Source organism: Hyla sarda, chromosome 9, assembly GCF_029499605.1.
Source record: "Hyla sarda isolate aHylSar1 chromosome 9, aHylSar1.hap1, whole genome shotgun sequence".
In the NCBI taxonomy this organism is placed as follows: domain Eukaryota; kingdom Metazoa; phylum Chordata; class Amphibia; order Anura; family Hylidae; genus Hyla; species Hyla sarda.
The window spans coordinates 61,659,204-61,683,265 of NC_079197.1; the positions used below are offsets into that span (position 1 = coordinate 61,659,204).

The 24,062-nt window shown below is 41.2% G+C and overlaps 1 protein-coding gene across 7 annotated transcripts in view; it reads right to left on the bottom strand.

Moving 5' to 3' along the window:
- KLF8 (KLF transcription factor 8) overlaps window positions 1–16,752 on the bottom strand; it is a 458,675-nt gene extending 441,923 nt beyond the window's left edge. For 5 of the 7 annotated variants that reach the window (XR_008847870.1, XR_008847869.1, XR_008847872.1 and 2 more), the window contains exon 1: window positions 16,142–16,752. Coding sequence is in view for 2 of the 7 variants with exons in the window: in XM_056539900.1 (XP_056395875.1) it covers window positions 16,142–16,162 (21 nt within the window). In the remaining 5 variants the exon portion in view is untranslated. The remainder of the gene's footprint in view (window positions 1–16,141) is intronic. The other 2 variants (XM_056539900.1, XM_056539896.1) reach the window with 2 other exon arrangements.
- Window positions 16,753–24,062: the final 7,310 nt, after the last annotated feature.

The window sequence follows — 24,062 nt, forward strand, 5'->3', positions numbered from 1 at the left end:
ATACCCCAATTGGTGATGGGGGATATTAATGCAGTAATGGATGACATGAAGGATAGATTAAGGATAGGAAGACAAAATCTGAATTGTGGAACAACAGGACTAAAGAGAACGGTGGAGGAATTAGGATGGGTGGATTACTGGAGAGAGAGGAACCCGGAATTAAGAACATATTCGTGCTACAATAAGTCTAAGGAAACACTATCTCGCATAGATATGATAATAGGAGATTATGCCATGGGTAAAGGGTATAAAATACAAGTCCCGGAGTATATCTGATCATACACCGGTAATGCTCCAAATGGTTAAAGGGTACCTCATCAAATAAACTTTTCATATATTTTAGATCAATGAATGTTGAATAACTTTCCAATAGCATGTTAATGAAAAATATGCTTCTTTCTATTGCATTTTTCCCGATCAGTCCTGTCAGCAAGCATTTCTGACTCATGCTGGAGTCCTAAACACTCAGAGCTGCCAGCCTGCTTTGTTCACAGCCAAACAGGCTGTGAACAAAGCAGGCTGGCAGCTCTGAGTGTTCTCCTTTGTGAACAAAGCAGACTGGCAGCTCGTAGTGTTTAGGACTCCAGCATGAGTCTGAAATGCTTGCTGCTAGGACTGGTAGGGAGACCCCTAGTTGTCATTTCCTCAAAGTGGAAAATTAAATAGAAAGAAGCATATTTTTTAATAACATGCAATTGTAAAGTTATTCTGCATACATTAATCTATAATATATCAAAAGTTTTTTTGATGAGAGGTACCCATTAATAGAAAAACACACCAGATAAGTATGAGAATAGATCCATTTTGGATAGAAGTATGGGGGGGGAGGATAGTGAGGTAGGGGATAAAATGTAAGCATACTTTGAGATTAATGATGGAACAGCTTTGGAGGGGATGGTTTGGGATGCTTTTTAGGCAGTATTGCAAGGTATCTGTAAGGAGAGAATAGTAAGGATGAAGAAAAGATCAAAGAAAGAGGAAGCAGAACAGTTGTCACGCCCCCACCCATAGGCTTGCATTGAGGGGGCAGAGCGTGATGTCACTATGCTCCGGCCCCCGTGATCACCAGTAATCAGACCTGGAGCGAGCGTGCTCCGTGGATTGATTGTAACAGGGTGCTGCGTGCAAGATCACGGAGGTCCCCAGCGGCAGGACCCCCGCGATCAGGCATCTTATCCCCTATCCTTTGGATAAGGTATAAGATGTCTTAGAGCTGGGAGCAAAGAAAATATTGTTCCAGGCAGAAAAGAAGAGATATTTAGAAGGAGGGAAGCCAGGTGAGTTACCAAAACTATAGTTACATAGTGACATAGTTAGTACGGTCGAAAAAAGACATATGTCCATCAAGTTCAACCAGGGAACTAAGTGGTAGGGGTGTGGCGCGATATTGGGGAAGGGATGGGATTTTATATTTCTTCATAAGCATTAATGTTATTTTGTTCCAGGAATGTATCTAATCCTGTTTTAAAGCTGTTAATTGTTCCTTCTGTGACCAGTTCCTGAGGTAGACCGTTCCATAAATTCACAGTTCTCATGGTAAAGAAGGCGTGTCGCCCCTTGAGACTAAACTTTTTCTTCTCCAGACGGAGGGAGTGCCCCCTCGTCCTTTGGGGGGGTTTAACCTGGAACAGTTTTTCTCCATATTTTTTGTATGGGCCATTAATATACTTATATACGTTTATCATATCCCCTCTCAAACATCTCTTCTCAAGACTAAACAATTGTAACTCCTTTAATCGCTCCTCATAGCTAAGATGTTCCATGCCCCATATTAGTTTAGTCGCACGTCTCTGCACCCTTTCCAACTCCGCAGTGTCCCTTTTATGGACAGATGCCCAAAACTGAACAGCATATTCCAGGTGAGGCCGTACCAATGCTTTATAAAGGGGGAGTATTATGTCCCTGTCCCTTGAGTCCATGCCTCTTTTGATACATGACAATATCCTGCCGGCTTTGGAAGCAGCAGTCTGACATTGCATGCTATTCTGTAGTCTGTGATCTACAAGTACACCCAGATCCTTCTCTACCAGTGACTCTGCCAGTTTAATCCCCCCTAAGACATACGATGCATGCATGTTCTTAGTACCCAGATGCATAACTTTACATTTATCCACATTGAACCTCATTTGCCAAGTGGATGCCCAGACACTTAGTCTATCCAAGTCATCCTGTAATTTATGCACATCCTCTATAGACTGTACCGTGCTACAAAGCATGGTGTCATCTGCAAAGATAGAAACAGAGCTGTTAATACCATCCTCTATATCATTGATAAATAAATTAAACAACAGTGGGCCCAGTACTGAACCATGGGGTACACCACTAATTACCGGGGACCAATCAGAGTACGAATCGTTGACCACCACTCTCTGGGTACGATCCATGAGCCAGTGTTCAATCCAGTTACAAACTAAAATTTCCAAACCCAAAGACCTTAACTTACCTGTCAGACGTCTATGAGGGACAGTATCAAATGCTTTAGCAAAATCCAGAAACACTATATCCACAGCCATTCCTCTGTCAAGGCTTCTACTCACCTCTTCATAAAAGCAAATTAGATTGGTTTGACAACTTCTATCCTTAGTAAACCCATGCTGGTTATCACTTATAATACAATTATCCCCTATGTATTCCTGTATGTAATCCCTTATAAGTCCTTCAAACAATTTACCCACAATGCACGTTAAACTTACCGGTCTATAGTTTCCTGGGGAAGACCTAGAGCCCTTTTTGAAGATTGGCACCACATTCGCCTTGCGCCAGTCCCTTGGCACAATACCAGACACCAGAGAATCTCTAAATATCATGAACTGGGGTACAGATATTACTGAACTTACCTCTCTAAGAACTCTTGGGTGCAATCCATCTGGCCCTGGAGATTTGCTTACATTTATATCACTTAACTTACCTTGTATCATCTCTACATTAAGCCAGTTCAGTACATTACATGATGTGTTACCAGCACTGACCTGGCCAATGTCAGCTCCTTTTTCCATAGTGTATACAGAACTAAAGGTACCCATTCAGTAGCTTCGCTTTCTCTTGATCGCCTGTGACAACCTCCTCATTATCATTATCAAGGGGTCCTACATGCTCTGTCCTTGTTTTTTTTGCATTTATATATCTAAAAAAATATTTAGGATTAGTTTTGCTTTCTTTGGCCACCTGTCTCTCGTTTAGAATTTTTGCTGTTTTTATTACATTTTTACAGATTTTATTAAGCTCTTTGTACTGTTTAAATGTTATCGCTGACCAATCAGATTTGTATTTTTTGAAGGCTATTTTTTTGTTGTTTATTGCTCTTTTAACATCATTTGTCAGCCATGTAGGATTTAGTTTTAATCGTTTATATTTGTTCCCCTTTGGTATATATTTAGCTGTATAGTTATTTAGAGTTGATTTAAAGATGTCCCATTTACCTTCTGTATCAGTATTTGACAACACCTCCCCCCAGTCTATGTCCTGTAGTGCAGCTCTCAGCCCAGGGAAATTTGCCTTTTTAAAGTTATATGTTTTTGCCTTCCCCGCCTGTCTTTGTTTTCTACATTTTAAGTCAAAAGTAACTATATTGTGGTCGCTATTACCAAGGTTTTCCTGCACAGTTACATTACTAACCAGCTCTGCGTTGTTGGAAATGATCAGATCCAACAAGGCATCACTTCTTGTTGGGTCCTCCACAAACTGGCCCATAAAATTATCCTGCAATAAATTTAGGAATTGACGCCCCTTTGTAGTTTTAGCCAAACCCGGACACCAATCTATATCTGGATAGTTAAAATCTCCCATTATTACCACTGTACCTGCCCGGGCAGCCCTCTCTATTTGTTTATGAAGCCGAACGTCTATCTCTTCAGTGATATTAGGGGGTCTGTAGATTACCCCAAATATAATTTTTTCAGTATTTCCCTCCTTTTGTAATTCTACCCACAGTGATTCCACATCCTCAGAATCATCACACACTATGGCATCGTTCACACTGACTTTCATATCACTTCTTACATACAGACAGACTCCACCACCTTTTCTGTTCATTCTGTCCTTGCGAAACAATGTAAACCCCTGCAGATTGACAGCCCAGTCATGCGAGGAGTCCAGCCATGTCTCAGTGACCCCAACTATATCAATATGTTCCTCCAGTATCAAGGCCTCAAGCTCCCCCATTTTATTTGCTAGGCTTCTGGCATTTGTGAACATACACTTTACATTTCCATCCTTTATGTTATTGGGGTTAATGGGATTCAAGGGTGTAAGTTTTATTTTCCTATGAAGCCTATTCCTATTAACTATTCTAATCCCTCCCTCCGCTCCACCCCCAGGTACATTTATAATTCCCACCTCTCTATCTACACTATCTTCCCCCTCTTTGCTGTAGGTTCCCTCCCCCTCAAGTCCCTAGTTTAAACACTCCTCCACCCTTCTAGCCATCTTCTCCCCAAGCACAGCTGCACCCTCCCCATTGAGGTGTAGCCCGTCCCTACGGTAGAGCCGGTAACCGACAGCGAAGTCAGCCCAGTTCTCCATGAACCCAAACCCTTCCTTCCTACACCAGCTTCTGAGCCACTTGTTTACCTCCCTGATCTCCCGCTGCCTCTCTGGTGTGGCTTGTGGTACTGGTAGTATTTCAGAAAATACTACCTTGGAGGTCCTTGCCTTAAGCTTACGGCCTAAGTCCCTGAAATCATTTTTAAGGACACTCCACCTACCTCTTACTTTGTCATTGGTGCCAATATGTACCATGACTGCTGGGTCCTCTCCAGCCCCGCCCAGCAACCTGTCAACCCCATCCGCGATGTGCCGAACTCGTGCGCCAGGCAGACAACACACTGTTCGGCGATCCCGGTCTTTGTGACAGATTGCCCTGTCTGTCCCCCTAACTATAAAGTGTTGTAGATATGTAATAACCAGTCCTCTAAAGTACTATAAGTATAGATTATAGAATAATGAAAAATAGAGAAAAGTAGATTAGGAGATGATGGTATAAGTATATACTGTTTATTATATGTTATCTGCCTTCACCTCAGCAGGACCCTTGCATTGAGAAGGTGAAGTATGGAAGGTGGTAAAGAAGCACCCAGATCCAAGGCTCCGGGCCCGGATGGGATACCATTCTAGCTGTATAAAAAAAAAAATATGCGAGTGTTTTAGTTCCCCGGGTAGTGAAACTATTTAACCCCTTAAGGACCAAGGACGTACTGGTACGTCCTTGGTCCTACTGCCCTGATATAACGCGGGGTTACACGGTAACCCCGCATCATATCACGGCGGGCCCGGCGTCATAGTGAAGCCGGGACCCGCCTCTAATAGCGTGCAGCGCCGATCGCGGCGCCGCGCGCTTTTAACCCTTTAGCCGCGGCTAAAACCGAAAGTGAAAGCTGCCGGTTAACTCAGTGGGCCGTTCGGGATAGCCGAGGCGAAATCACGGCATCCCGAACAGCTTACAGGACAGCGGGAGGGCCCCTACCTGCCTCCTCGCTGTCCGATCGCCGAATGACTGCTCAGTGCCTGAGATCCAGGCATGAGCAGTCATGCGGCAGAATCGTCGATCACTGGTTTCCTATGAGAAACCAGTGATCAATGATGAAGATCAGTGTGTGCAGTGTTACAGGTCCCTATGGGGAGCTATAACACTGCAAAAAGAAAGTGGAAAAAAAAAGTGAATGAATATCATTTAACCCCTCCCCTATTAAAATAAGCATATGTGGTATCATCGCGTGCGGAAATGTCCGAATTATAAAAATATATGGTTAATTAAACCGCTCGGTCAATGGCGTGCGCGCAAAAAAATTCCAAAGTCCAAAATAGTGCATTTTTGGTCACTTTTTATATCATTTAAAAATGAATAAAAAGCGATCAATAAGTCCTATCAATGCAAAAATGGTACCGGTAAAAACTTCAGATCACGGCGCAAAAAATGAGCCCTCATACCGCCTCATACACGGAAAAATAAAAAAGTTATAGGGGTCAGAAGATGACAATTTTAAACGTATTAATTTTCCTGCATGTAGTTCTGATTTTTTCCAGAAGTACGACAAAATCAAACCTATATAAGTAGGGTATCATTTTAATCGTATGGACCTACAGAATAAAGATAAGGTGTCATTTTTACCGAAAAATGTACTACGTAGAAACGGAAGCCCCCAAAAGTTACCAAACTGCGTTTTTTTTTTCAATTTTGTCGCACAATGATTTTTTTTTCCGTTTCACCGTAAATGTTTGGCAAAAATGACTGACGTCATTACAAAGTAGAATTGGTGGCGCAAAAAATAAGCCATCATATGGATTTTTAGGTGCAAAATTGAAAGAGTTATGATTTTTTAAAGGCAAGGAGCAAAAAAACGAAAATGCAAAAACGGAAAAAACCCCGGTCCTTAAGGGGTTAAAGACATCCCAAAAAGAGGAATATTGCCCATTGGCAATAAGGATTAGGAACAACGAGAGGCTAGAGGGGTTTGGATGTCGGCGGACAGAATATCACTCTTAGCGGATGATATATTGTTTTATATTCGGAACACGCAGCAGTCATTGAAGGAGATTATAGAGGAAATAGAGAAATTTGGGAATAAATCAGGATTAAGTATAAACTGGAACAAAACTGTGTTAATGCCACTAGATAAGCAAATGTCCCATGAGAGACTCAAGATAATAAGAGAGGGAGGAAAGTTTAAGTATTTAGGAATAAATTATGAAAAGCAAGTTCAAAAATATGCGGAACTAAATGTCTGGCCCATCCTGAGAAAAATAAAAGTAAAAATAAAAATCTGGTTAGGTTTACCACTTAGTATGGCGGACAGGATCGGCCTATTGAAAATGATAATTTTACCTCAGATACTGTTTGTGTTGACCAATAGTCCGGTGTGGTTAGGAGAACACATTTTTAAAGCAATCGAAACTATGGAAAGAGAACTTGTCTGGAAGGGGAAAAAAACAATAATTAAATTAAGCTATCTATGTAGAGGGGTGAAGGATGGGGGACTAGCCGTTCCAGATTTTAGACTATTTTATATAGCAGCACAGTTGAGGTATGTAAAGAAATGGAAAGAAACAGATGTTTCATGAACATGATAAAAGGAAAAAAATATGAGTGTGAGGATATGGGAGAATCCAAGTGAGTAAAGTATGGGAACGAATGAAAAAAGTAATGAAAGTGAAAGGTTCATTTGTATATACGAGATTATTTAATAACAAGAGATTTGAAGAATTAGAGGGGCAAGAATGGAGTAAATATAATTTGAAATTTGTAGCACAATTTTTTGAAGAAGATAAACTCAGAACATTTGAGGATCTGAGCGCACAGTATAAAATTCCAAGCAATATGATGTCACTATTTAGGTATGCACAGTTAAGAGAGGCAGTCAAAAAAAATAGATAAGAAAGAGGAATTGAGAATTAATGACTGCCCGATAACGAAGGTGTTAAAGCGCAACTGTCAAATTTTTACTGCAATAAAAATATGGTTTGTATAACAACCTTTCTACCTAATAGTTCCCGCTTTTATTACCCTAAAAAAGGCTTTTTATGAAAGCTACGGACAGTTGGGTAGTTGTGGCGCGAGGTCCGCGATGCCCTACCGCCAGCCACGCCCACCAACTGTAATTCAGCGCTGGGACTCTGTGTGATTGACACACAGGTCCCAGCGCATGCACAGTTCATTTCTTCTAACATGCACGCTGCTGCGTATAATGCTTGCAAGCGCTCACTCCCGCCACCGTCTTTCTACTCAGGGCGCACTGCGCAGGCTCCCTGAGTAGAAAGACGGCAGCGCGAGCGAGCGGGAGAATGCATTATACGCAGTGGCACGCACATTAGAAGAAATGAACGGCGCATGCGCTGGGACCTGTATGTCAATCACACAGAGTCCCAGCGCTGAATTACAGTTGGTGGGAGTGGCTGGCAGCGGGACCTTGCACCACGCCAACCCGACTGTCCGTGGCTTTCATAAAAAGCCTTTTTTAGGGTAATAAAAGCCGGGAACTATTAGGTAGAAAGGTTGTTCTACAAACCACCTGCACACAGTACACATGCTGTGTGCAGGTTATTGCAGTAAAAGTTCATGACAGTTGCGCTTTAAGGGAAGGCACGGATAAAAAAAATCTATTTCTAAGATGTATAAAATAATGATGGATGTTAAAAATAAGGGAGGAAAACACTTTAGCACAAAAGAATGGGAGAAGGATATAGGACAAATAACAGAAAGGGAATGGAGGGGGATTTGGAAAGAAAACTTGAATATTATAAAAAATAGTTCACATAGGTTATATTACACGCCGCGACTCCAACGAAAAATAGATAAAAGTAAAAAATACAAATGTTCAAGATGTGAGAATGAAGCAATGGGGTTCTTTCATAAGTATTATGAGTGTTCTGTGCTTAAAGTATTCTGGATAAAAGGTGGTAAAAATGATAGAAGGAAGGCTAGAACTGAAAGGAGGAGATAAATTGATGTCTTGGTAATCAGACATGCGATTTTCTGCTATTAGGGGGAGAAAGAACAGAAGGTAGAAAGTCAGACAAGATTCTAAGAGGGAAAGTGCAATTTGCAACAAGATCATTGGTGAAAAGAAAATGGATGTCTAAAGAAGCTCCAAATATTGATGAACATAAAATTACAGTATGTAAGATGGTGAATTTTGAGTTCTGTTGCGTGGTTAAGGCTGGTTAAAAAGGGAAAAATCACTGTGCGACAAAATTGTAGAAAAAACACCATTTTGTAAATTTTGGGGGCTTCCATTTCTACGCAGTACTTTTTTTTCGGTAAAAATGAAACTATCTTTATTCTGTAGGTCCATACGATAAAAAGTATACCCTATCTGCTTCCTTCTCCCCCTGCCTTCCCCTCATTCTTACCTTTCCCCCCTTTCCTCACACAACCCTTGACATCACATCGATATTAAGCCATCAAGGTGAACTGATCTAGCTCACAATCTTACCTGTGTCCATTCTGTCCCCGGGTCTCATGGACACATGGTCCTACCTCTCCTTGGAACCTCTTATTCTTAAAGTAATTGACATATGCTTTGCTACATTGAGAGGTACCTATCATTCCCTACGAGCGCTAGTTAGTTCTGTTTAGAGAAGTAGCGAAGTTGTGATTACGTGACCCTCCTTGATGATGCTTGTGACATAGTGTTGATCTACGTATCATTGTTCACTGTTGCTATTTCTTATTTTTCTTGTTACTGGAAAAACTTCAATAAAGCTTTACTTTAAAAAAAAATGTAAAAAAAAAAATTATACCCTACTTATATAGGTTTGATTTTGTTGTACTTTTGGAAAAAAATTACATGCACGAAAATTAATACATTTAAAATTGTCCTCTTCTGACCCCTATAAACTTTTAAATTTTTCTGCGTACAGATTAGTATGAGGGCTCATTTTTTGCGTCGTGATCTCAAGTTTTAATCAGTACCATTTTTGTTTTGATCAGACTTTTTGATCGCTTTTTATTCTTTTTTTTATGGTATAAAAAGTGACCAAAAATACGCTATTTTGGACTTTGGAATTTTTTTGCGAGTACAACAATGGCCGTGCGGTTTAATTAACAATATATTTTTATAGTTCGGACATTTCGCACGCAGCGATACCACATATGTTTATATATTTTTTACATGGAATTTGGGAAAAGGGGGGGCGATTAACCTCTTCCTTATTAAAAGTTTAAATGTGTGTGTTTTAAACTTTTGACGGGCGATACAGGGGCCGGAGCATCATGACATCACATCCCGCCCCCTCAATACAAGTCTATGGGAGGGGGCATAGCGAGTTTGCTCTGTGCAGTGATGACAGTGGGGTGCCGCAGCCGAGATCACGAGGGTCCCCAGCCGCGGGACCACCGCGAGCAGACATCTTATCCCCTATCCTTTGGGATACTATATTGGGGAAACCGGATGGAAACTCAACGAAAGGATGAACCTACACAGAAATGTCATCAACCGCCATAAAGGAAATGACTACTGCACCCCAGTTGGACATCATTTTACCACTCCATACATGACCCTACAATCAGGATACTGAGAGGGAACTTCAAAAACACACAAGAGAGAAAGAGACATTTGAAGCCAAAATTATACTGTTTTTTGACTCAAAAAAACAGGGGACTCAATGTGGATTTGAGCTTCTTATCTCATTATCAAAATTTCTTATAACCTGTACTATCTTCTCTTCTGCATCTCACTTTGTCCTGCTTAATTCCATTCTCTCCCCTGCTCCCCCCTCCTTCTCATCCTTATCTATGTAGTCTATGCTCCTTTAGCAGGACAATTTATGGCCTATCTTAGTGTGAATTCTCCACATCTATTGTCTTAAAGGGGTTCTCCAGCATAAGGTGATTTTAGTACGTACCTTGCAGACAGTAATTGACATGCGCTTGTCTTGGGCTAAATGGCTATGCTGTGAGATTACCATAACGCTGTGGCTAGATTTCTGTGAACTTGTATTTCCTGTTTTCAGTTTTCTTGTTTGCCTACAAATCCGATGATACCATTTTCCCCCTTCCCACACATCAGCTACCCCACCCATTGAAACATAAATGAGCTGGAGAGCTGTGGTCTTCAATCAGGATGCCTCCAGCTGTTGCATTAGTTGCAGATTGCTCTCTCCACCCATTGAAGCAGACAGGCTCCCTGTCATCAGCTGACTTGTGAGTCAGGTCTCGACCGCATTGCAAGCTGGGAAAAATTTCGAGACAGCAGTCATTTTGTATGCTGCTAAAAATAAATATTGGGGTGAAAATCACATGAGAATTGTGAGAAAACCCTCACACACAGGTACAGACACTATATTATGAACTACACTAACTTTACAGCCCTGTAGCATAGTCAAATTAAAAAAATTCCCGGAATACCCCTTTAACCCCTGCATATTTGTGAGATGTAACCTGTGTCTTCTACTTGTGAGATTAGATTTGCTTTGGACTTGATAAAGGGAGGAATCCCGAAAGATTGTCTCTACAAAATGCTGTTAGTCCAATAAAAAAGGTATTCCAAGATACTTCAACATTTTATGATATATATATATATATATATATATATATATATATATATATATATCCACAGATGAGTATGAGGGCTTGTTTTTTGCATGACCAGTTGTCCTTTGTAATGACATCACTCATTTTATCACAAAATGTATGGCACAACCAAAAATATACTATTTGTGTTGCGAAATTTGTGTGCAAATTTTGGAAGGTTTTGTTTTCACGCTGTACAATTTACATTAAAAATTACATGTTTTCTTTATTCTGTGGGTCAATACGATTAAAATGATATCCATGATTACACACTTTATTGTACCGTTTAAAAAATAAATAAAATCAACTTTTTAACCAAATTAGTACTTTTAAAATCTATTTTGATGGCCTATAACTTTTTCATTTTTACGTATAAGCGGAGGTATGAGGGCTCTTTTTGTTTGAGCTGTAATCTGTACTTTTTATTGATACCACATTTGGATATATAAAAATTTTAATACATTTTTTATAAATTTTTTGGGGAATATGATTTGACAAAAAAAGCAGTATTTGGGACTTTTTTTTTCCTTTACGTTTATGCCGTTCACCATGCGGGATAATTAACATTATATTTTGATATTTCGTACATTTATGTACACGGCAATACCAAATATGTTTATTAATTTAAGCTTTTTGGGGGTAAAATGGGGAAAAAGGGACATTTTACATTTTTATTGGGGGAGGGGATTTAGCAAATTTTTTTTTTTACTTTTTTTTTTTATTACACTTTTTATGTCCGCATAGGGGACTATTTATTGCAATCATTTGATTGCTAATACTGTTCAGTGCTATGCATAGGGCATAGCACTGATCAGTGTGAAAACCGTATGGAACTGTATTGAAAACCGTATGCATTGACTCTCCATTGAAAACCGTATGCCAAACGATGCATCCGGTTGCATCTGTTTTGCGCCTTGTATGGTTTTGTTAATTTTTTTCCCGTACCAAAAACCTTAACCTACCACGGTTTTTGGTCCTGGTGATAAACCGCATACGTTTTTTTTTTTTACATGGGAGTCAATGGGAACCGTATGTGTCATACCGGTTTGCACCATACTTTTCTTTTTTTTACTTTGCACAGTTTTTTTTCTTGGAATTCCAATCATGCAAGTGAAACTTTATTCATAATGGAGTGAAAAGTTAAAAACATATACGGGAACTGTATTACAAAAACGTGGTGTGAATGCACACTTATCGGTGATCTTCTGCTCGATCTCCGACCATATAATCTCCGAAAATAACTCAATTTTGTAACTTTTGGGGGCTCTCGTTTCTACAGTGCAATATGTGGTAAAAATGACACCTTATATTTATTCTGTAGGTCCATAAGGTTATAAGGATACCCAATTTATGTAGGTGTTATTTTATTTTTATAAAGCTAGATGCACCAAAATTTGTATGTTTAAAATAGGCATATTATGATCCCTATAACTTTTTTAATTTTTCCGTGTACGGGGTGGTATGTGGCCTCATGTTTTGTGCCGTCATCTGTAGTTTTTATAGGTACCATTTTTGTTTTGTTGGGACTTTTTGATCCCTTTTTATTAATATTTTTATGGTATATGAAGTGACCAAAAATGCACAATTTTGGACTTTGGAATTTTTTTTACGTTTACGCCATCGACCGTGTAGTTTAGCTAACCTAATATTTTAATAGTTCGGACATTTACACACGCGGCGGTAGCACATATGATTATTTTTATTCATTATTTTATTTTAAAAAATGGGAAAAGGGGGGTGATTTCAACTTTTAATAGGGTAGGGGTTAATGCTAAAACATGCAATCTTCTGATTGCATACACTGCCATTGCAAAGCACTGATCAGTGTAACCGGCGCTCTGCTGCTCCTGCCTGCTGCACAGGCATGGAGCAGTAGATCGCCGATCGGACAACGGAGAGGTAGAGGCAGGTGAGGACCCACCCTCCGGTAAGCTGATCGGGACATCGCTATTTTGTTGCAATAGTCCCGATCGGCTCCGCTGAGCTGCCGGGATGGTTTTACTTTCGCTTTAGACGCCGAGATCAACTTTGATCACGGAGTCTAAAGTGTTAATGCCGGGCATTAGCCGAGGGTACTGGCTGCCTGTTGCAACAGGGACCAACCGGGTTTAACCCCGTTCTCTGCTGGCGAGAACGGTTTAAACCCGGTAAACGGGACCAGGGCGTACAGGTACACCCTGAGTCCTTAAAGGACAACTGCATCACAATATACACTTATCCCCTATCTACAAGATAAGGGATAGGTGTTTGATCGCGGGGGGTCCGACCGCTGGGACCCCCCTCGATCTCCCTAATGGGGCGCCGCCATTAGCGCTCATAGGGAGCGCTAAGGCGCGTAGCGTCGACCTAGAGTTCGACGGTGACGCCCCGTTTCCTCCTCGTCTCAATACAGTTCTATGTTCTATGGGGGAGATGTATGGAGGAGGCGTGCCGGCCGCAACGTCATGCTGCGGCTGGCACGCCCCATGCACAGGAGAGCCACGGCACGGCCGCGGCCCCGTACAGGAGATCACAGGGGGTCCCAGCAGTCGGACCCCCCGCGATCAAACACTTATCCCCTATCCTGTGGATAGGGGCTAAGTGTTAATTATGCAGCAGATGTCCTTTAAGGATCGAGTTGCAGGGCGTATGCATACACCCTGCATCCCCAAAAGGTTAACGTTAAAATGGGCTTGGTCCTTAAGGGGTTAAAGTCCCACACAAGTCTATGGGAAATAGATGTTACTGCATAACTTCCAAACAGCTGGAGATAGTTCGATAATACAGTGGTCCCTCAACATACGATGGTAATTCGTTCCAAATGAACCATCGTTAGTTGAAACCATCGTATGTTGAGGGATTCGTACAATGAAAAGTATAGGATGTTATATTCACCTGTCCCCACTGCTCCGGACCGCCTCTGCTGCCTGGGATTGTCGCTCTTCACCACAGTCATCACGGCGCACCACTGCGCACAACGCACCTATTGGATGACGGGACGGCGTGCACGGCGATGTGATGACGACGAAGGAGAGCGATGGTGATGCAGGGGATCCTGAAGAGAACGGTCCAGAGTGCTGGGGACAGGCGAGTGATCATCACCAGAGCACACGGGGCACCTTAAACTGCTATCCGGCGGCAGCTGAAGCAGTCTGCGCTGCCGGATAGCCGTTTATGCGATGGCCCCGACATACAAAAGCATCGTATGTTGATGCTGCCTTCAACATGCGATGGCCTCTGAGAGGCCATTGTATGTTGAAATTATCGTATGTCGGGGCCATCGTGGGTCGGGGGGGTCACTGTACTCTGTCACATGTAACTTATATGTAGACAAAAAATATAGGATAGTTAATTTAACCCTTACCCACTGCCATTTGGCAGAGTCTGGGTTTTTGTTTAAATTACCTATGCCATGTTTGTTCTTGACATATAAGTAACATGTGTGCCAGGTTTCATGTTAATATCTTTAGCCATTTGGAAGTGATGCTGCAACATACACACACACACACACACACACACACTATGGGGGAGATTTATCAAAATCTGTCCGGGGAAAATTTGCTGAGTTGCCCATAGTAACCAGAGAGAGAATTGATTTTTATTACTGGAAGTGGTTTGAGTGAACTCAGGTTTTTCTGTATGTATACTAGAGGCCCAATGGTATTTAACCCCTTAAAATCCTTAGTTACTTATTTGTAATACACATAAGCAACTGGCAAGGTTGGCACCGGTCTTCTTTCCTATAGACTTTTTGGGCCAGACTGGAAGCAGTTGGGTATGATGCAGGGGCCCTTACTCTTTATATTTCCACCCCTAGTTTAGTGCCCTAATGTTGTTTAACCCTTTACATTACCAGTTACTTATTCAAAATGCAGAAAGTTTAAGTAGTTGGCAAGGTTGGCACTTGTTTTTTTTGCCAATCCACTTTTTGGACCAGGCTGGAAGAATTTTGGTATTATAAAGGGGCCATGACTCTTTATATTTACCGCCTTCAGGTTTGTGGCCTATTGGCGTTTAACCCCTTAAATGCCTATTACTTATTCAAAATGCAGAAAAAGTAGTTGGCAAGGTTGGCACCTGTTTTCCTGCCAATCCACTTTTTGGACCAGGTTGGAAGAAGTTGGGTATTATAGAGGGGCCCTTACTCTTTATATTTACTCCCTCAGGTTTGTGGCCTTATGGCATTTAACCCCTTGAAATCCATAGTTTCTTGTTCACAATGCAGAAAATGTAAGTAGTTGGCAAGGGTGTCACCTGCTTTCTTGCCAACTGTCAACTGTTTGGGCCCGGCTGGCAACAGTTTAGTATTATGCAGCGGCCCTTACTCTATATTTACACCTCTAGGTTAGTGGCCCAATTGTGTTTAACCCCTTAAAATCATCAGTTACTTATTCGAAACACATTTTTTCATCCATTGCTTACTATCATTTTTTTTCTGCATACACACAATCTAGATTTTTTTTTTCTGAATCTGATTGTTCCCCAATAATATTCAACATTTATGTATAAAAACAGGTTTACTGCAGCTGAATAAGAGGAGAGGTTTTCTGTCATAGTCATCTAGAAGGAAATGCTCGAATAAGAAACCAACTTCAGTGAATAATAAGCTGGCCGAATAAGAAACCAACTTCAGTGAATAATAAGCTGGCCGAATAAGAAACCAACTTCAGTGAATAATAAGCTGGCCGAATAAGAAACCAACTTCAGTCTCGTTCTTCCTTTTATTTCTGTATATATCCACCTAAGACCCATTCAGAATACTTCCACTGAGCACAGGTACCTGCATAGAAAATATTCTGCGAAATGCTCTTAGATACACGGTTCTATAAAACACTGTTCTCTATGGCTATGAGCCCATGAACAGCTGCGATCGTTTAACCCCTCCTTTATATTCTACATTCAACCAATGCACACTGTTCCCTCCTCTAAAGTGCGCTGTGCCTTTAAGAAGCAGCAAGATGGAGTCTTTGTGCAGTAACAGGCAGCTGATGTTCTTCAGTCCCACGGTGTAGTATGAAATCCCTGTGTAAATCACCTGTACTGCACATGCGCCCCCAGCGAACTACAGACGGTTCTTTCGACCTCTGAACCGTGTGCTATTCGGGCAAAAGCGGGCGACAAAGCACGGCGTGCACTGCAGGTTACCAAAGGACTCACCGTCTGCGTCTCCGGATGCATCGCCCGCGGCTCAGCACGCTCAGGTTCTTCTCTTCAGTTGCAGTCCCCGGGCAGGATGACTTTCTACTCTGCAAATTATGCAAGCTTTTGCTGGCAGTGTAGGGCTTCAGTGGCCAGGCTGCTCCTCTCGTTCGTTTTTGTCACCCTCCCCTCCTCCTCAGTACATTATGGGTGTGTTTATGGGGTGGGGCCCTGCTGCACGCAATGTATACAATCTATAGGAACATTGCAGTAGAAACCTTCATGTCTTAGCGCAAATTAAGTAGTTTTCTGCGCTCATGTTGCTGGCGGTGTCGGCGGTCGCCCAGTGCTGCGCTCAGAGGGTGTGTTCAGGGGTGGGGTTCTGTGCCCCTAATGGTCCTTGCTGCAGGAATTCTCTAGACGCTTTTGTGCCCCCGCAGTGTATCTTTCGTTCGTCCCTTCTCTGGGTTATTTTCCTCCTTTCTGTTTCCTCACAGTTATGTTCTCCTCCCCAGCTGCCCTGACCCTAACCACACCCTGCCACTCCACCCTACACTCGGCTTGTCAGTCAGTCCTGCACTGCACAACCAACCAGTCGAGAGAGCCACCCCTATGACTGTTCTGCAGTTGTGCCAGTAGCACTTGAGTATATTCACTGTGTCATGCACTGATTAATTCATGCCACAATTTAATGTATGGTGCCAAACATATAAAAATTGGCTGTTCACAGTATAAATATTTGCAGTGTATGTACTAGAGCAGGGGTAGTCAACCTTTTGGTAGTGGTATGCCCAAATTTTTTTCTAAGTCGCTTGGTGTGTTGCTATATGGGTGTGGCTTCCTGTGGCTTATCACAAGGTGTGTGTGTGTTTTTTTTTTTTTTTTTTTTTAATGGTTGCCCACCCATTCAGCATTAAAAAATCTATTCCTTATTCGCAAAAACAGTGCATAAATAAAATAGTGAAGGATCCAGAGATAAGATTGGAAAGACAAAAGGAATTGTGAAATAAATTCAAAGAGGTTATCCTGACAGAATTATTGATGCCATTCCAGAGGAGAGGGAGAGAAGAGAAAGAGGTTCTTACAAAAGGTACTCTTTTTCACTCATCACCCATTAATACATAAAATTGATGAAGTAATAGGGGCCCATTGGTCCATCCTATTTAAATCTTACCCCAAAGTACAGGAGTTTCAATCCCTCCCACTGATATGCAATAAACGTTTACCCAATCTGAAGGATAAACTTCTAAGGGCAGATGTAGGAACAAGTAGAAAGTCTACACAAACCTTTTTGAACACTAAAAAACTGGGGACCTTCCTGTGCCTAGTCCATCCACACTCTGGAAAGATTCAAGATAAAAGTTTTTTTTTTTTATACATGTCACTCTAAAAATGTAATTTATCTAATCAAGTGCCCATTTGGTCTCCTATATGTTGGGGAAACTTCCCAATGTGTAGGAGACCGCATAAACAGACATAAGTCAACAATACAATGTGGTAATTTGATGTTTCCTATCTCCTTTCATTTTAAAGAGAATGGGCATAATATAGCACAACTCAAATTTCAGGTCATTTATCAAGTAATACCCACCAGAAGAGGTGGTGATATAAAACAACTACTCCATAAGAAAGGCTTTCTGGATCCATACTTTGGATACATTGGAACCAAGGGGAATGAACAGGCATTATGAACTTACACAATTAATATACAGGGTGGGTCATTTATATGGATACACCTTAATAAAATGGGAATGGTTGGTGATATTAACTTCCTGTTTGTGGCATATTAGTATATGTGAGGGGGGAAACTTTTCAAGATGGGTGGTGACCATGGTGGCCATTTTGAAGTTGGCAATTTTGAATCCAACTTTAGTTTTTTCAATAGGAAGAGGGTCATGTGACAAATCAAACTTATTGGGAATTTCACAAGAAAAACAATGATGTGCTTGGTTTTAACGTAACTTTATTCTTTCATGAGTTATTTACACGTTTCTGACCACTTATAAAATGTGTTCAATGTGCTGCCCATTGTGTTGGATTGTCAATGCAACCCTCTTCTCCCACTCTTCACACACTGATAGCAACACTGCAGGAGAAATGCTAGCACAGGCTTCCAGTATCCGTAGTTTCAGGTGCTGCAGAATGGGCAAAACAAAAATTGGAACAGCACCCTCAGTATACACAGGAGATTTTGTTCAGTGATGAGGCAATCTTTCATGGGAATGGTGAAGTCAAAGGGGTACTCCGGTGAAAACCTTTTTTGTTTTAAATCAACTGGTGCCAGAAAGTTAAACAGATTTGTAAATTACTTCTATTAAAAAATCTTAATCCTTTCTGTACTTATTAGCTGCTGAATACTACAGAGGAGATTCTTTTCTTTTTGGAATTCTCTCTGATGACATCACGAGCACAGTGCTTTTTGCTGACGTCATTATAATAACTCTTTATTTATTGTTGTCCTTAGTGAGGTTTGAACCCAAGGCCCCAGCACTGCTAGGCAGTAGTTACATAGTTACATAGTTAGTACGGTCGAAAAAAGACATATGTCCATCAAGTTCAACCAGGGAATTAAGGGGTAGGGGTGTGCGCGATATTGGGGAAGGGATGGGATTTTATATTTCTTCATAAGCATTAATGTTATTTTGTTACAGGAATGTATCTAATCCTGTTTTAAAGCTGTTAATTTTTCCTGCTGTGACCAGTTCCTGAGGTAGACTGTTCCATAAGTTCACAGTTCTCATGGTAAAGAAGGCGTGTCGCCCCTTGAGACTAAACTTTTTCTTCTCCAAACGGAGGGAGTGCCCCCTCGTCCTTTGGGGGGGTTTAACCTGGAACAGTTTTTCTCCATATTTTTTGTATGGGCCATTAATATACTTATATACGTTTATCATATTCCCCCTTAAACGTCTCTTCTCAAGACTAAACAATTGTAACTCCTTTAATCGCTCCTCATAGCTAAGATGTTCCATGCCCCATATTAGTTTAGTCGCGCGTCTCTGCACCCTTTCCAGCTCCACAGTGTCCCTTTTATGGACAGGCGACCAAAACTGAACAGCATATTCCAGGTGACGCCGTACCAATGCTTTATAAAGGGGGAGTATTATGTCCCTGTCCCTTGAGTCCATGCCTCTTTTGATACATGACAATATCCTGCCGGCTTTGGAAGCAGCAGCCTGACATTGCATGCTATTCTGTAGTCTGTGATCTAAAAGTACACCCAGATCCTTCTCTACCAGTGACTCTGCCAGTTTAATCCCCCCTAAGACATACGACGCATGCAGGTTATTAGTACCCAGATGCATAACTTTACATTTATCCACATTGAACCTCATTTGCCAAGTGGATGCCCAGACACTTAGTCTATCCAAGTCATCTTGTAACCTATACACATCCTCTATAGACTGTACCGTGCTACAAAGCTTGGTGTCATCTGCAAAGATAGAAACAGAGCTGTTAATACCATCCTCTATATAATTGATAAATAAATTAAACAACAGTGGGCCCAGTACTGAACCTTGGGGTACACCACTAATTACCGGGGACCAATCAGAGTACGAATCATTGACCACCACTCTCTGGGTACGATCCATGAGCCAGTGTTCAATCCAGTTACAAACTAAAATTTCCAAACCCAAAGACCTTAACTTACCTGTCAGACGTCTGAGGGACAGTATCAAATGCTTTAGCAAAATCCAGAAACACTATATCCACAGCCATTCCTCTGTCAAGGCTTCTACTCACCTCTTCATAAAAGCAAATTAGATTGGTTTGACAACTTCTATCCTTAGTAAACCCATGCTGGCTCACTTATAATACGATTATCCCCTATGTATTACTGTATGTAATCACAATACCAGACACCAGAGAATCTCTAAATATCATGAACTGGGGTACAGATATTACTGAACTTACCTCTCTAAGAACTCTTGGGGGCAATCCATCTGGCCCTGGAGATTTGCTTACATTTATATTACTTAACTTACCTTGTACCATCTCCTACATTAAGCCAGTCCAGTACATTACATGATGTGTTAACAGCACTGACCTGGCCAATGTCAGCTCCTTTTTCCATAGTGTATACAGAACTAAAGAACCCATTCAGTAGCTCCGCCTTCTCTTGATCGCCCGTGACAACCTCCCCATTATCATTATTAACCCCTTAAGGACCGGAGGTTTTTCCGTTTTTGCATTTTCGTTTTTTGCTCCTTGCCTTTAAAAAATCATAACTCTTTCAAATTTACACCTAAAAATCCATATGATGGCTTATTTTTTGCGCCACCAATTCTACTTTGTAATGACGTCAGTCATTTTGCCCAAAAATCTATGGTGAAGCGGGAAAAAAAATCATTGTGCGACAAAATTGAAAAAAAAAACGCTGTTTTGTAACTTTTGGGGGCTTCCGTTTCTACGTAGTACATTTTTCGGTAAAAATGACACCTGATATGTATTCTGTAGGTCCATACGATTAAAATGATACCCTACTTATATAGGTTTGATTTTGTCGGACTTCTGGAAAAAATCATAACTACATGCAGGAAAATTAATACGTTTAAAATTGTCATCTTCTGACCCCTATAACTTTTTTATTTTTCCGTGTATGGGGCGGTATGAGGGCTCATTTTTTGCGCCGTGATCTGAAGTTTTTAACGGTACCATTTTTGCATTGATAGGACTTATTGATCACTTTTTATTCATTTTTAAATGATATAAAAAGTGACCAAAAATGCACTATTTTGGACTTTGGAATTTTTTTGCGCGCACGCCATTGACCGAGCGGTTTAATTAATGATATATTTTTATAATTCGGACATTTCCGCACGCGGTGATACCACATATGTTTATTTTTATTTACACTGTGTTTTTTTTTTATTGGAAAAGGGGGGTGATTCAAACTTTTAATAGGGGAGGAGTTAAATGATCTTTATTCACTTTTTTTTTTCACTTTTTTTTTGCAGTGTTATAGGTCCCATAGGGACCTATAACACTGCACACACTGATCTTCTATGTTGATCACTGGTTTCTCATAAGAAACCAGTGATCAACGATTCTGCCGGATGACTGCTCATGCCTGGATCTCAGGCACTGAGCAGTCATTCGGCGATCGGACAGCGAGGAGGCAGGTAGGGGCCCTCCCGCTGTCCTGTCAGCTGTTCGGGATGCCGCGATTTCACCGCGGCTATCCCGAACAGCCCACTGAGCTAGCCGGGATGCTTTCGGTTTCACTTTAGACGCGGCGTTCAACTTTGAACGCCGCGTCTAAAGGGTTAATAGCGCGCGGCACAGCGATCAATGCCGCGCGCTATTAGCCACGGGTCCCGGCCGTTGTTAGAGGCCGGGCCCGACCCGCTATGACGCGGGGCCACGCCGTGGCCCCGCGTTATAGATCGGGAGTGGACACATGACGTTCCAGTACGTCATGTGTCCTTAAGGGGTTAAGGGGTCCTACATGCTCTGTCCTTTTGTTTTTTTTGCATTTATATATCTAAAAAAAATATTCAGGATTAGTTTTGCTTTCTTTGGCCACCTGTCTCTCGTTTTGAATTTTTGCTGTTTTTATTACATTTTTACAGATTTTATTAAGCTCTTTGTACTGTTTAAATGTTATAGCTGACCCATCAGATTTGAATTTTTTGAAGGCTATTTTTTTGTTGTTTATTGCTCTTTTAACATCATTTGTCAGCCATGTAGGATTTAGTTTTAGTCGTTTATATTTGTTCCCCTTTGGTATATATATATAATATATATATATATATATATATATATATATATATATATATATATATATATATATATATATATATATATATATATATATATAATATCTCTCTGTATAGTTATTTAGAGTTGATTTAAAGATGTCCCATTTACCTTCTGTATCAGTATTTGAGAACACCTCCCCCCAGTCTATGTCCTGTAGTGCAGCCCTCAGCCCAGGGAAGTTTGCCTTTTTAAAGTTATATGTTTTTGCCTTCCCCGCCTGTCTTTGTTTTCTACATTTTAAGTCAAAAGTAACTATATTGTGGTCGCTATTACCAAGGTTTTCCCGCACAGTTACATTACCAACCAGCTCTGCGTTGTTGGAAATGATCAGATCCAACAAGGCATCACTTCTTGTTGGGTCCTCCACAAACTGGCCCATAAAATTATCCTGCAATAAATTTAGGAATTGTCGCCCCTTTGTAGTTTTAGCCAACCCTGGACCCCAATCTATATCTGGATAGTTAAAATCTCCCATTATTACCACTGTACCTGCCCGGGCGGCCCTCTCTATTTGTTTATACACAGGGGTGTGGAAATTAAAAAAAAAAAATACTTGTCCAAGGGACTAAAGCGGAACACAATCTACTTGTCCCTCAAGAAAATCTACTTGTCCTGGTAGATGAAATAATTTCAACCAAAATAGTCTGATTTCACCCCCCCCCCCCACTAGACCACCAGGGATTGATATAACATCCCTTTAGACACTGCTGTCAGCGCTGATCTAATGGTTTAATAGGCGATCGCAGTATGTCAGGCTATTAGCCGCGGGAGAGCTGTAGATCCTCTTACACCAGAGCCAAGCCCAGAAAAGTCTAGATGTAACTTTTTGATCACCTTATAAAAAATTTCTCATATGAAGTGACCAAAAAATGAGCAATTCTGGACTATTTACATTTACACCATTCACCGTACGGTTTAATTAACATTATATTTTAATAGTCTGGACATTTCCACATGTAGCGATACCACTTATGTTTATTTTTGTGCATTATTTTTATTTAAAGAAAATTGGAAACTTTTATTAGGAAAGGGGCTTATTCACATATACGCACTTTTTAAAATATTTTAATCACTTTTTTTCAGTCTCAATAGGGACTTATGTGTTACTGGGGGGGGGTTCTGCTTCTCCAGTTTATGTGCTGCATTTTGTGTCAGAAAATGCTGGAAGTTGCATTTAGTTACTAGATAACTACAACTCCCAGCATGCCCTGATACAGCCTATGGTTCTGTGGGTGTTGCAGCATGTTGCACTGTATAGTATAGTTAAGGTTATTGTGTAACATGCTGGGAGTTGTAGTTTTGGTTTGTGTCAGCTGCAGAGCCATAGGATGTGTCAAGGAATACTGGGAATTGCAGTTAGTAACTACAACACCCAGCATGCCCTGATGTAGCCTATGGCTCTGCAGCTGACCCGAACCAAAACTACAACTCCCAGCATGTTGCACTTTATAGTTCTACAGTTTAGGTTATGGTGCAACATGCTGAGAGTTGTAGTTTTGGTTCGGGCGTGTTTGTGTACATCCGTGGGGCTCTTGGTCGTCGGCTGAGTATGAAGGGGGCGGGATTCTGGGGGTGCAATTTAGTGCGGGTGCCACTAAAAATAAATAAAATTAGATGGCACAACTGCCCTAATGCCCGACGTGACAGTCCGCTCCTATACAAAACATTTATGCATACACATATCATACATTCACCAGCCACTGCCCCCATATCATACACACACACACACACACACACACACACACCTGCCACTCCCCCCCCCCCCACATTATACATTACATACACTCACACCCTACATATACACCATACATATGCACACATCATACATACACCTGCCGCTGCCCACCCCACATCATACATCACATACACACACACATCACACATTACATACACATCACACATAGACAGACATCATACACACATCACACATTACATACACATCACACATAGACAGACATCATACACACATCATACATTACATACACATCACACATAGACAGACATCATACACACATCACACACAGACATCATACATATCCACCAGTGTTTCCCAACCAGGGTGCCTCCAGCTGTTGCACAACTACAACTCCCAGCATACCCAGGGCATGCTGGGAGTTGTAGTTTTGCAACAGCTGGAGGCACCCTGGTTGGGAAACACTGATATACACCATACATATGC